At 64.1% G+C, this 13,068-nt stretch overlaps 3 protein-coding genes across 3 annotated transcripts in view; 1 reads left to right on the top strand and 2 right to left on the bottom strand.

Moving 5' to 3' along the window:
• Window positions 1–13,068, bottom strand: part of RAB5B (RAB5B, member RAS oncogene family) — a 100,133-nt gene that overhangs the window by 82,198 nt on the left and 4,867 nt on the right. The window lies entirely within an intron of this gene.
• MMP19 (matrix metallopeptidase 19) lies at window positions 3,764–10,002 on the top strand. Its single transcript, XM_032785569.1, has 9 exons — window positions 3,764–3,991; window positions 5,011–5,099; window positions 5,360–5,490; window positions 5,856–6,071; window positions 6,231–6,476; window positions 6,917–7,039; window positions 7,757–7,921; window positions 8,050–8,177; window positions 9,567–10,002. Exons 1-9 carry the CDS (start codon window positions 3,899–3,901, stop codon window positions 9,801–9,803), a joined length of 1,428 nt encoding a protein of 475 aa, XP_032641460.1. The 5' UTR covers window positions 3,764–3,898; the 3' UTR covers window positions 9,804–10,002.
• The window catches only part of LOC116827759 (transmembrane protein 198-like), a 5,699-nt gene continuing 2,881 nt past the window's right edge, over window positions 10,251–13,068 (bottom strand). Inside the window, exons 3-5 of the mRNA XM_032785579.2 lie at window positions 12,248–12,823; window positions 11,591–11,739; window positions 10,251–11,248 (exon numbers count right to left, since the gene is read on the bottom strand). Coding sequence (XP_032641470.1) covers window positions 11,120–11,248; window positions 11,591–11,739; window positions 12,248–12,823 — 854 coding nt within the window. The 3' untranslated portion in view covers window positions 10,251–11,119. The remainder of the gene's footprint in view (window positions 11,249–11,590; window positions 11,740–12,247; window positions 12,824–13,068) is intronic.

The raw sequence follows: 13,068 nt of genomic DNA, 5'->3' as shown, positions 1-13,068 counted from the left end.
GTGGGGTCATCTGCCCCCTTCCTCTCCAGTGCTTGAGGAGCGATGGATGGGAAAGAGGGTGGGAATTGGGCGGACCACGTGGTGTCCTGTGCCCATGTGTGGGCAGCAGCCCCCCTGTGTCTCATGGGAACGATATGTCCCCCCCGATGGCCAAGTCATCCCTCCCTTGCCCTTACCAAGCTGCAGCTGTGGGGGTGGGACAGCAGCCCCCTGTGCGTGACCCACCCAGCGTTTTTTTGGGTAACGCTGGGTTTTTAGGGCACAGAATTGTGACTAATTAAAAGCCACACAGAACACAGCTTCTCTTGTCTTTGTTGCCATAGTGAGCAGAGGGTGACTAAGCGGGAGACGTGCCAGGGTGACTGACGCGGCTCCGGTCAGCGTCACTGCGGGGGCGGGTGGAGCGCAGCTGGGGACGGGGCAGCGGGAGCGTCTCCTGGGCACGCAAAGGGCAATTCGTTACCAGCATGGCTGCCTCTTTGGGGTACTGAGGCACGGGGGGCGGGGGCCAGGCATGACTTGCCTGAACCCCTGCAGTGAGATGGCAGCAGGTCTGGGAACAGAACCCAGGTGTCCTGGCTCTCAATCTGCCTGTGATAACCCCTAGATGATGCGGCTGGGTGGGGCCAACACCAGGGGAGCACAGGGTCCTGCCAGGCTTGTCCTGCCGGAGGTTGGGGGTGATGGCAGCAGTGGCATGAACGCGCCATGGGGCTGGGGCCTCTGCTGTGTAAATACTGGCCCGTGGGCTGGCTCCTGCCCTACCTCTAGGGGGAGGGGGGGCTCAGTAGCTCCTGCGGGGCTCTTGCTGACTGGGGGATCAGACTTCTCGCAGAGCCACCCGGCCTCTGGAACATGAGTGGCCCCGGGCTGGCTGGAAGCAGAGCCGGTTCTTGGCCTTTCCCTGGGCTGGGCAGGGCAGAGGCCGGGACACGCGGCTCCGTTCCACTGCTGAGCATGGCGCTGGGCGTGAAACCCCTCGCTGCATCTATATGGGCTGAGCTGGCATCGGCACAGGAGGTGACCTGACTGCCCCCAGCGCCTGGGGACTGCACGAGGTCTGGTAACGCTATGTGATGGGGGAGGCACGGGCTAGCCCGTCTCCCTGCAGCCCCTACCAACTCTGGGAACCCGTTAGCATTAATTGTTTTGAGCGCGGGGTCCCTGTGGGCTGGGCGCACACAGAGGCCAGGCCCTGTCCTGGAGAGCTAAAGGTGCAGACCCAGGTGGAAATGGGGAAACTGAGTCACGGTGCTGGGACAGTGACTTGCCTAAGAGCATGTAGAACCCAGGAGTCTGGACTCCCATTCTGGTGCTCTAATCACTGGGCAGTGGGAGGAAAGCAGCTGAGCGGGTTGGAGCAGGGGCTTTGTCTGGGCTAACGGCCTGGAGCTGCAGCTGAGATACAAATGCCATTTGTCATCCCCCTGCCTGCTCCCCCTCCAAGCTGCACTCTCCTGCTCAGTGACGCGGCCCCCCCACCTTCCAGCCTGTTCGCTATGCCAGACCAGTCAGCGCCCACCTGGAGTTCCTGGCAGTGCTGGGTCACTGACTGTGCCCCCTGGCCCAGCTGCTCGCCTGTGCCAATTAAACAGCCCAGGGGTGGGGGCGAGCCCCAGGGACCAGAACGGCCTTAGGGGTGTGTGTTTGGCTTTTGTGCTTGAAGGTTAAACTGTTTCCTGGGGCCTGGGTTGGGTTGGGCTGGGCAGCAGGCCTCGGCTGGGGTGCTTGAAGGAAGTGCTGCCCAGGGGGATGGGGGTGGGTGGGATTCCTGGGTTCTATCCCCAGCTGTGGGGTCTAGTGGTTAGAGCAGTGGGGGGCTGGACCCCAGAACTCCTGGGTTCAATCCCCAGCCGTGGGACGGGAGGGGGCTCTCATGGGTTAGAGTAGAGGTGGGAATGGGAGTCTGTTTCCAGAAGTGGGGAGGCCTAGTGGTTAGAGGGCAGAGTTAGGACTCCTGGGTCCTCAGCATGGTTCAGGGGAGGGGGTCTGAACGAGTTCCATCAGGGTGTTTGTCCTGTGTTCTGGAGACTCCACTCCAAGCTCCTGCCACTAACTTTCACTGTGACAGCTTGGGCAAGGTCACGTCCCTCTGTTCCTCAGTTTCCCTGTGATCATAGAGTGGCAGGGCCACACTCTGCATCTCAACCAGGTCTTTGGGCTCATCTCTAGGCAGGTTACTGGCTCTGGAGCTCATCCCTCCATTCCCTTCCCTCCTGCCTGCATGGCAGGGTCCATGATACGTCCCTCTCACCCACTGTGCCCTGATCCCAATCCTGTTCCCCATCCCTCACTCCGGTTAGCCCTGCAGGACTGGCACAGTGCCGGAGTCTGATCCCACAGGCCAGGCTGTGTCTCCCCGTCAGCCAGTGATGGTGGGAGCCCTGGAGCCGCGCCCTGATCGTTTCTCAGCTGGGGGAGTTGGCAGGAGCTGGCAGCATGGAAAATACCCATTGTACAAAACAGCAAATATGGGGCAGAAGGAGGGAGCTGGGTGTGGGAGCAACTGTCCTGGCCCTCCCCTACTGCTGGTCATCCCCGTCTGCCTCCCTCTGCAGCTTCAGCCGGGTGGGGGTGCAGGTGTTAACAGCTGCCATGTTCCGCCCCAGAGGTGGCTGCATTTCAGTGGTGGCGGGACTGATTGCTACGTGGACTCGTTGGCCCTTGTGACTTTTTTCATAGCTGGGTCCTGTTCTTAGTCCTGTACATATCTAACCCCTTTAATCCTGTGCCTCTGTCCGATCCTGTGCAGCGAGTTCCCCACGTGAATTGTCCCATCACACCCCAATTCTTTCCCCCCTTCTGCAGGTGAGCAGAGGGGAAGGGGGCACCCTTGAACTGCTGTGAAGCAGGGGAGCCCTCAGACTCAGGCCACGCAGCAGCCGGTTGTGTAACGAGCTGCCGCTTCCCAGGTGTGTGTGGGGCTCACGGGCCAGAGACAGACGAGAGACTGACAACGCTGGGGCCTTCTGGGAGCCCTGGTCCTTTGTGCCGTTCTTCTGGGAGCTATTCCGGGGGGGGGGGGGGGGGGGGGGGGGTGGGGGGGGGGGTTTGCTGGGCAGGGAGTGAGTCTGCGAGAACAGGCTGGGGCAACCTGATCGGTGCCCACGGGCGTCGATGGGGCCAGAGCCCAGCTGGGGCGACCCGAGCGGTGCCCCACTGACTTCACCAGCTTTACACCCACTGGGGTCCTGGGGGATGGGTCCCAGCCAGTCTCTAGGGGCATGTTGCAAACCCCCAGTGGCTGACCCCAGTGGGCTGGAGAGATCGCAGCAGGGGAGGGCTGGGCCTGTCCAGGCTGGCAGCAGAGGGTTAATCCCACAGGCTTGTTGAACTCTGCTTTGCCCCCAGGGTCAGGCCGTGGGGACACTTGAGAGCATCCCAGAGGAGCAACCTGGGCCGGGCTTCGGCAGCATCTCACAGGGAAAGTACATGAAGGGAAACTGAGGCCAGGGGGCAGGGGGACTGTGGTTGTCCCAGGGTCATGCAGCAGAGCCAGGATTAGAACCCAGGAGTCCTGTGCCCTATTCAGGTGCCCAAAGCGCACAGGGCAGAGACTGTCCTGTGTGCAGCAGCTGGCCCAGCGCGCCCTGCGCGGGGTCGGTCTGTCATACAGCCCGCTCGGGAAGGGGTTAACTGTCTGTCCGTCCCCCAGGGGCTCTGGCCTGCGGTTGCAACATGGTTTAGTTTGGAATGAGTCATCCGGGCTGTTCAAGGTTTATAAACTTGGGAAAGGGGCGGGAGGGCTGGAGAGGAGCGAAGGGCCACTGGAAACCCGGCGGGCAGGAGGGGACGAGGGACCAGGCCCAGAAAGACGGTTTCCAAGGGCTCAGAGGAGTGTCTAGGGCCCCCCCTTAGAAACCGCCATTGGCTGCTGCTGCTGGAGGCTCCAGTGAGGATGACTGTGCTGGAGCTGCTCTGCCAGGTCTGTGCCCTAGCCCTCTTCGCCAACACTGCTGCCAGCGACCCCTCGGAGGAGCAGGAAGCCTTGGTGAGCGTTCTTGTGCCCCAGAGGGAGTGCGGCTCCGGGGCCCAGCTGGGATGGCGCTGGGGGGACCGGGGATGGGGCGGAATGGTTTGCTGACCAAAGTGAGAGGCAAGTGCTGAGAAACCGCCCCCGAGGCAGCTCTGCCGGGGCCCCCCAATCCCCATCTCGTTCCTGGGATCCCGCCCAGCTCTGCCGGGGCCCCCCAAACCCCATCCCGTTCCTGGGATCCTGCCCAGCTCTGCCGGCCCGCCCCCCAATCCCCAACTCATTCCTGGGATCCCTCCCAGCTCTGCCGGGCCCCTCACTCCCACCCTGCAGCCCCGTTATCCCAGAGCTGGGGTATGGGGAGCTGACAGTCCTCCAGGGCTCCCCCAGCCCAACCCTGCCCGTCTTCCCATGCCAGCCCCAGGACCTGTTTCAATACAGACCCTGCCCACGTGCCAGGGCCTTGCAGTGTGGCTGGGCCAATGAGACACGGCAGCGAACCCAGGTTCCTCCCCGGCTGGGACAGGCCAGGCCCCCCGCTGACGCGCCAAGCAGGCCGTGAGAATTTCCTGTCGGCTTGTTCATCCAGCTGTACGGGCCACGCAGGCCTGGTGGCCAGGATGCTTGGGTTCTCTCCCTGGCTCTGGAAGGGGAGTGGGAGGGGTGTATAGTGGTTAGAGCAGGGGGGACTGGGAGCCAGGACTGCGGGGTTCTGTCCCCGGCTCTGGCACTGACCTGAGGCAAGTCTCTTCCTCCCAGCCTCAGTTTTCCCATCTGTATCATGGAGACAATGATCCCCTCACACACCCTGGGGGGCTGTGAACCTTAAGGGACAGCGTTTTGGGCTCCTCAAAGCAATATGGGAACTGCCAGCCCCTAAGTGCCCAGCATGAGATCACGTAGCTCATCCCCTGCCAGGCCCAGAGCCCGGAGGTGGTGCTGCACCCCTCTGACCAGGGCCCCGTTTCCCACCTGCGGAGCGATGCCCAGGTCCCTGGGGGCTGGATGTGTCCCGCTGACCCGTGTGCCCCCCACAGCGTTACCTGCTGCAGTTCGGCTATTTGCAGAAGCCACTGGAGAGGCTGACGGACGAATTCACCGAGGCTGAGCTCACCGAGGCCATGAGGTAACACGGGTGCCAAGCGCCCTAGGAGGGGACAGGGCCGGGCTGGGGCACGGGCGTGGCTGATGGTTGGAGTCCCAGCAGGGCGTGTGCGTGACCAGAGCCACGCTGCCCCTGGGCATGCTGGGCCGTACCCAGATGTCCCTGGCACCCCCCAGCCTGCGCCATGGGGAGCTGGTCTCTTCCAGGCTGCGTGTGGGAATCCCCTTCCCTGGAGCGTCACCACCCCAGCTGAACCTGCCGTCTGTGCCCCCCGCATCCAGGTCTTTCCAGCTGGCCTCCGAGCTGCCTCCCACCGGCCTCCTGGATGATGCCACCCTGGAGCAGATGAGGCAGCCGCGCTGCGGGGTTGAGGACCCCTTCAACCAGAAAACCCACAAGTACCTGCTCCTGGGTGAGGGGCGGGCGGATGGATGGACTGGGACTGGCTGGGGGGAGCTGGGCCGCCTGGCAGGCTCGGGGTTACAGCTGGGTCCGGCTGGGGCCAGGCAGGTGTTAGGGTCGTGCTGGGTTGGGTTCGAGGTTACAGAGCTAGGCATGGGCGGGGGTCAGGTTGGCATTATGGGGCTAGGCGCAGACTTGGAGGTGAGGGGTGATGGAGCCAGCATCAGGGTGTCCCTTCGCCCCTGAATGCCAGGGCAGTGCAGGGCTGCCCCTCTCCTGCCACCGGGCACGAGGGGTGGAGGCCGGGTCCCAGCGTTCCCTGTGGCCTCGGGAGGGGGCTGCTGGCACAGCAACCCTCCTCCTCCTGCCCCCCAGGCCGCTGGCGCAGGAAGAACCTGACCTACCGGATCTACCGCTACACCCCCGACATGGCGACCAGCGCGACCCGCCAGGCCATCCAGGCCGCCTTCAGGTACTGGAGCGACGTGGCCCCGCTCACCTTCCGGGAGGTGCGGCATGGCCCAGCCAACATCCGCATCTCCTTCCACGGCGCCTACTCCTGGACCTGCTCCCGCCCCTTCGACGGACCTGGTACGCGGGGAGAGCCGGGCTCGGGGCTGGAGGGGGCCATGCTGCCCCCCGTGCGCGGCAGGGAGCGGGGAGGGATGGAGTGGGGGGCTGCAGGGCAGGGGGCTCAGTCGGGCTGGGGGAGCTGCCCTCAGCACGTCTCCGCCCCGTCTCCGGGCGCAGGGAAGGTGCTGGCTCACGCCGACGTCCCTGAGGAGGGCACGGTGCACTTCGACGAGGACGAGCTGTGGACGGAGGGGACATACCGTGGCGTCAACCTGCGCATCATTGCGGCCCATGAGATCGGACACGCCCTGGGCCTGGGCCACTCCCGCTACCCCACGGCCCTCATGGCCCCCGTCTACAGCGGCTACCGGCCCCACTTCCGCCTGCACTTCGATGACATCGATGGCATCCGGGCCCTGTACGGTGAGGGATGCCAGGAGAGCTCAGGGGTCTGAGCATTGCCCGGCTAAACCCAGGGCTGGGAGTTCAGTCCCTGAGGGGGTTACTTAGGGATCTGGGGCAAAAATCTGTCTGGGAATTGGGCCTGCTTTGAGCAGGGAGTGGGACTAGAACCTCCTGAGGCCCCTTCCAACCCTGCTAGTCTATGAACAATCTCCCCTGCCCTGGGTTCTTCCCCTCCCACACCAGTATCCCCCGGCTCTGTCCCCCTCCCCGAGTCCTGCTGGGCCTGGTATCCCACACCCCTCTGGTGTTCCACGGGGGGCACTTCTCCTTCCCATGCCCTGCCCACTGGGCCTCACCTCCTGCCCCATGTGTCCAGCTCCCCTTCCCCTCCAGAAGCCCCTGCAGCCCCCCCCGGTCTGTAACAGGCCAAAAAAAACACTGTCTGGTGTTACTTTAAGGCAAAAAGACTCCGCCAGTGATGCCGTCTGGGACCCTGCCAGGCCTGTCGCCTACCACCCCCAGCCTGCCACCCACCAAGGTGCCCGACCCCTGCACCGACGGCTTGGATGCCCTGATGTTCGGTGAGCTGGCAGGGCTCTTTGGGGGGGCATTCCCAGAGGCCGTGAGAGAAGGATCCAAAGCCCCCTGGATTCTCCGGGGTTGGCGCATGGGGATGGAGGCAGATGCCGGGCGTTCGGGGAGGGCTGCAAATGGCATCAGAGGAGCACAAGGGGCATCAGAACTGGGCCAGCAGCTGCTGACAGCCTGAGCTGAAATGGAGCGTTCGGGGAGGTGGGGGGGGCTGAGCAGGACGAGTGGGTTTATGAGTCTTTGGCCAGGCAGCACCGACCTACAAATCAGCGCGTGCCCCCTTCACTAACCGCCGATGAATGAACAGTCATCCACCGTCTCTCCGGTTCCGTTCAACGTGGTCTCAGACCAGATCCCATGTAAACCCCACGCTGGTGGAGTGAGCGTTTGCCAGCCCAATCCCGGGAGCTAAAACACAGGTGCAAACCACAGCGGCCCAGCCCCTGCTTGCAGCGGGGCCCCGACTTCCCTGCAACATGCCTCTGAGGTGTCCCGTGTCGCTGCTGAGGGGCCCCAGGCCAAGTGAGGAAACAGATTTTGGGGGCAATTTCCATGGTGCCCCGTCTCTGCATAAAGACAAGCACGTGTTGTCGCTCCAGGCTGCACTGCCTGGTCCCGAGCTCAGGCACGTCTCCCCAGCGCCCCACATCTGCGAGGTTGGGGGCCGCCCACCAGGCATTAACCCTCTGCTCCCCTCTGCCTCCCAGGCCCTTATGAGCAGACCTACGCCTTCAGGGGGGGCTATGTCTGGACCGTGACGGATTTCGGGACCGGCCCCCTGAGGGAGATCCCAGCCCTGTGGAAGGGGCTCCCAGGGCATCTGGACGCGGCTGTGCACTCGCCACGCACTGCCAGGAGCTACTTCTTCAAAGGTGGGCCGGGCCCTGCGGGCGGGGGCAGAACAAGTGGAGGAGGGGCACAGGAGGTTGGGGGGAGCTGCTCGCGGGCCCGGCTTTGGGCACCATTCTGCAGCACAGACACCCCCCTGCTTCTGCCGCAGGTGACAAGGTCTGGAGGTACCGAGGCTTCGAGCTGGACCCCGGCTACCCCAAGGCCCTGACTCGGGTTCCGGCCAAGATTGACGCCGCCTTCTACTGGCCAGGGAACAAGAAGATCTTCCTCTTCAAGGTAGGCCCCGGGGCCCGGGTCCTGCTGATCTCTCTGAAGGTCCTCAGCCCGGGTGCCTCCTCTGGCCCCTGAGCCAGGTGCCTTGCGGCCCTGGCAGCGTCTCTGCCCACTGCGGCTTTAGGACCCAGCAAGCAGAGCCGGCTGGGGTGGGAATTCCCAGCTTTGCCCCCTCGCCCTGCCAGCCCCTTGGGGCAGGGAGCTTTGGCTCCCACCTTGTTCCCATGCTGCCCAGCTGCCTCTGTCCTGAGGGCAGGGTGATTCCAGGCCAGGAGGCCGCTGGTTGGCTGGCAGAGTCCAACAGGGGAGGTGTAACCGCTCAGCCAAGGGGACGGATGAATCCCAGCACTGCTACAGTCTGGGGACCAACTGGCTAAGCAGCAGTTCTGCAGAAAAGGACCCGGGGGTTACAGTGGACGAGAAGCTGGATATGAGGCAGCAGTGTGTCCTTGTTGCCAAGAAGGCTAATGGCATTTGGGGCTGTATAAGAAGGGGCATTGCCAGCAGATCAAGGGACGTGATCATTCCCCTCTATTCAACTTTGGTGAAGCCTCATCTGGATACTGTGTCCAGTTTTGGGCTCCACACTACAGAAGGGATGTGCAAAAAATTGGAGAGAGTCCAGCAGAGGGCAAGGAAAATGATCAAGGCTGGAGCACATGGCTTATGCAGAGAGGCTGAGGGAAGTGGGATTGTTTCGTCTGCAGAAGAGAAGACTGAGGGGGGATTTGATAGCTGCTTTCAGCTACCTGCAAGGGGGTTCCAAAGAGGATGGATCTAGGCTGTTCGCAGTGGTGGCAGATGACAGAACAAGGAGCAATGGTCGCAAGTTGCAGTGGGGGAGGTTTAGGTTGGATATTAGGAAACACTTTCACTAGGAGGGTGGTGAAGCACTGGAATGGGTTCCCTAGGGAGGGGGTGGAATCTCCTTCCTTGGAGGTTTTTAAGGCCAGGCCTGACAAAACCCTGGCTGGGATGATTTAGTTGGTGTTGGTCCTGCTTTGAGCAGGGCTTGGACTAGACACCTCCTGAGGTCCCTTCCAACCCCTCCTCTGGGCTGTATAACAGAGCCTGGGCCCAGGGCATTGTGGGAAGTGTAGGGCATTGTGGGAAGTGTAGTTCCCATCCTGCAGTCTCTTTCCCGTGGGGCCCTGGAACTGTGTAGCCATCTCCAAGCTGGTCCTGAGGGGACCGCCCCCCCAGCATCCTGCCAGATGCATTCTGGGAGAATCCGTCTGGCCCATTGTTGGCTCCAAGCCAGGAGCTGGCCAAGGCGGCTCAGCAGCCAGCCCTGCCTGCCAGGACCAGGGGCTAGTACCCGGCATGGGGGAGGGGACCTGGCCTTGGAGAGCCACGCCCCCAGCCCCCCCACCGCTTTGCCTTCCTGCTTAGGGCACTGGCTACTGGCAGTGGGACGAGGTGGCTTGGAGCGACTTTGGTGGCTACCCCAGGAGGATCTCCAAGCTGTTCACCGGGGTGCCCTCCCACCTGGACGCAGCCATGGCCTGGGAGAACGGCCGGGTCTATTTCTTCAAGGGGGGGCAGTACTGGCGGGTGAACGCACAGCTGCGGGTGGAGAGGGGGTACCCGCTGAGCACGGCCGAGCACTGGATGCATTGCAAGGCCTAGACGCCCCCAAGGATGGGCCCGGACGCCCTGGGATCAGGGATTTGGGGAGGGGAGGGGAGGGGGGTTAATGGGCCAGAGGCGCCACCTGCAGGCAGCTGGCGGGAACGGCACTGGGACAGGACATCGGGGGCGGGGGAAGGATGGGGGCCTTGCCTGGGCACTGTACCCCTGGGAGTCGCTACTCCCTCCCTGCACAATAAACCCCAGCCCCTGTGCATCATGGGGACCCTGCAAACTCTGCGCCGGGGCGTCCCGGGAGTGGCTGAGGAGCAGAGGCCTGGCTGTTTTCTGCCCTCCCCCCCAAAATCCAGCACCCCCCGCAGCTGGAAACCCCAGCCCTGAGCTGCTCAGCCCCTGGGGTCCTGCCGAAGGGGTCAGAACCAGCATACCCAGGGCTCGCAACCTGGAGGAGACCCTCCAGACACACGGAGCCAGCCAGCCACACGCGGTCTATAAGGCAGTTTAATGTGCCCCCCACCCCCACCCCCGGTACAGTACATAGGGTATAAACAGGGGGACCGGCTCCTTCCCCTCTCGGGAGCCAGGGCTGAGATGGGGCTGCTGGAGCCAGTGGGGTAGGAAAGTGCTGCTAGAAGCAGCTGGGCCTTGGCTGTCATCCTTGCAGGCCAGGGGATCTGGGTCCCCCCCGCTGGGCCCAACCTTGGCAGAAGATGCCCCCCGCCCCCTTTGCTGGGCATCTGCCATGGCGGCAGTGCCTGTGTGTACAGACCCCCTCCCAGCCTGCGAGCCCCCTGTACCGCCCAGGGCTGGCAGATGGGGCTCGGGCAGGGGCGGCTGCTGAGTTCCCAGAATGCTCCATGCCAGCCCCTCCACACGGCCTCTGGGCCCCCACTGCTGCTCCCCACCCGGCCTGGGCAGAGCTTTAACTCGGGGCCCAAGGCAGAGCCCCCCAGCAATGGGGCAGGGGGCTCTGACCCCACCCCAGTGCTGGGGGGGGACAGGGGAGTCCGAACGGGAGAGACTGGACATTGCGGGGGACCCAGAGCAGGGTCCCCAACCTGACCCTGGAGAGCAGATCGGATGGAACCAGCTGTATCCCCGGAGCCCCGCCTCCCCTCTGGACAGGCCAATAGGGGCCGGGGAAGGCAGCTGTTTTGAATATTTAAAGGGCCAGGCAGGCAGGTATCCATTCTACCTGGGAACTGCAGCTGCTGGGCTGGGGAGAGAGCTCGGGGGTAGGGTGGGGTGAGGAGGGAGTCAAGTGTCACCAGCAAAACGGTCTCCCCACCCTCCCCCCATCGCTGCCGCCTCCGCGCCTAAGGCACAAGTGGAATGAAGTGAAGCCCCTGCCCCGGTCAGAGGCGCCCGCCAGGCGCAGGGGCCGTCAGGGGCACGGTGGAGCCGCAGTCGTAGTCCAGGTCGAGGACAGTGTGGGTGGCGCTGCCGGTGCCCAGCTGGCGATCCCGCAGGCTCTGGATGTAGCTCTGGGTGCATGGAGGGGACAGGTCAACACAGGGCGCACCCTGAGTGGGGCCCCACTGCCTCCCACCCACTGTGCAGGGATGCTCCCCCTTCATCCCCAACCCCTGGCTAGGCAGCAGAGCCCAGCATTCACCCCATAAACTGTCCGTGTGGCATTCCCCTTCCTACCTCCCCATCCCCTTACAGACTGCCTGGGCCTCTCTCCTGCCCAAACCTAGCTGGCTCTGGGGCGGAGCATGGCAGCCAAGTATAACAGGGATCCCAGCTGAGCTATTCAGACTCTGACAAGGATGCAGGGCTCCATGCTCACTTTGGGGAGGGGGAGAAAGGGGCTCCCCACTCACTGGTGCCAGGACGTCGCCCGCGTAGCGCTTGACGGGGTTGGGCTTCCGCCGGTAGCTGCCCTCCTGCGGGGGGAGGCTCTGCCGTTTCTTGGCCTCCTTCTGCCGGATCCGCAGCAGCTGCAACCGCTTCTGCCGCCGGCTGATGATCACTGGAAGGGTGAGTCACTGTAAGCACCCGCGCCAGGCCCCCCTGCTCCGCGCAGGCCCCCCCGCTCTGCACCAGGCCACAGATGTGGGAAGCACAGGACCAGCCTAGGCTTGCTCCTTCAGTGCAGCAGGGAAACTGAGGCACGGCCAGGTGAGGGAATTAGCCAAGATAGGGTCAGTGGCTGGGAATAGAAATCAAGCATCCTGATTCCCTGCCCCCATCTCACCCTCCCTGTGCTCTAACCCACCAGACCCCACTCCCCTCCCCTGCCAGAGCTCGGGAGAGAACCCAGGAGTCCTGCCTCCCAGCCCCTCCCTGCTCCGAGCACTTCGTAATGAGACCGTCCAGATTTTACAGGCTGGGGTGGGAGTAAAGGAGGTCACCACCCCTATGCCCCCCACCCGACCCCCAGGCTGGCTCATGGCCCCCCAGCACCACTGCTCTGCCCCCGCCCTGCAGTGCTGGGTCCCCACCCACAGGACCCCCCGTCCCGCTCCGTCCCCGCTCACCGTCCGTGTGCGAGTAGCCCTCGGCCGTCAGTTTCCACTGTAGCAGGAGGCCCAGGAGGCTGAGGGCCGGCCAGAGTGCCAGGACGGCCCAGCTGTGCCAGCAGAGGGGGGGCGAGGGTGCCAGGCGCAGCCGGTCATACACGTAGCCCAGCAGCGCCAGCAGCTCCACGAAATAGTCCACGCAGCCCACGATGACGGCGGCCCCGAAGACGGCTGTGGAGAGCACGGTGAGTGGCTTCTGCCAGCGCAGAGCCAGCAGGGCACAGAGCAGCGCCAGCCCCAGCAGGCTGCCCACGGGCACCCACAGACTCTGTGGCTGGTAGAGCGGCTCCGTGGCCACCAGGGCAGCTGTGGCCAGCAGCAGCCCCAGCAGCAGCCCTGTCATGAAGAGTCCCACGCTGTGCACCAGCATGGTGACCAGCCCGCACAGCGCCCCGATGCCCAGCGCGATGCCCGCGCTCACTTCCAGGCTCAGCTGCGTCTCCAGGACTCGCTCCTTGTAGCACAGCAGGAAGATGACCAGGGAGCCGAAGAGAAGCCCTGACAGGAACATGATGGCTTTGAAGCAGCGGTAACCTGGGAAGTGGGGCCGGGGGGAGATACGTTAGCAGGATCCAGTGTGTGGGGCAGGGGCTCTCGGGGGGGTTTAGGAGATGGGGGGCTGTGGGTCGGGAGTGAGGGGCACCAGCTGGGCTGGGCTAGCAGGGGGCTGCGGGTCAGGAATGAGGGGCACCGGCTGGGCTGAGGGGGGCAGGGCTGGGCTAGCAGGGGCTGCAGGTCGGGAGTGAGGGTCACTGGCTGGGCTTGGGGGGGGGGGGGGG

Source organism: Chelonoidis abingdonii, chromosome 26 (genome assembly GCF_003597395.2).
Source record: "Chelonoidis abingdonii isolate Lonesome George chromosome 26, CheloAbing_2.0, whole genome shotgun sequence".
Taxonomy (NCBI): domain Eukaryota; kingdom Metazoa; phylum Chordata; order Testudines; family Testudinidae; genus Chelonoidis; species Chelonoidis abingdonii.
Note: the sequence above shows the minus strand (reverse complement) of the source record. Positions and strands in the feature narration are given on the sequence as shown.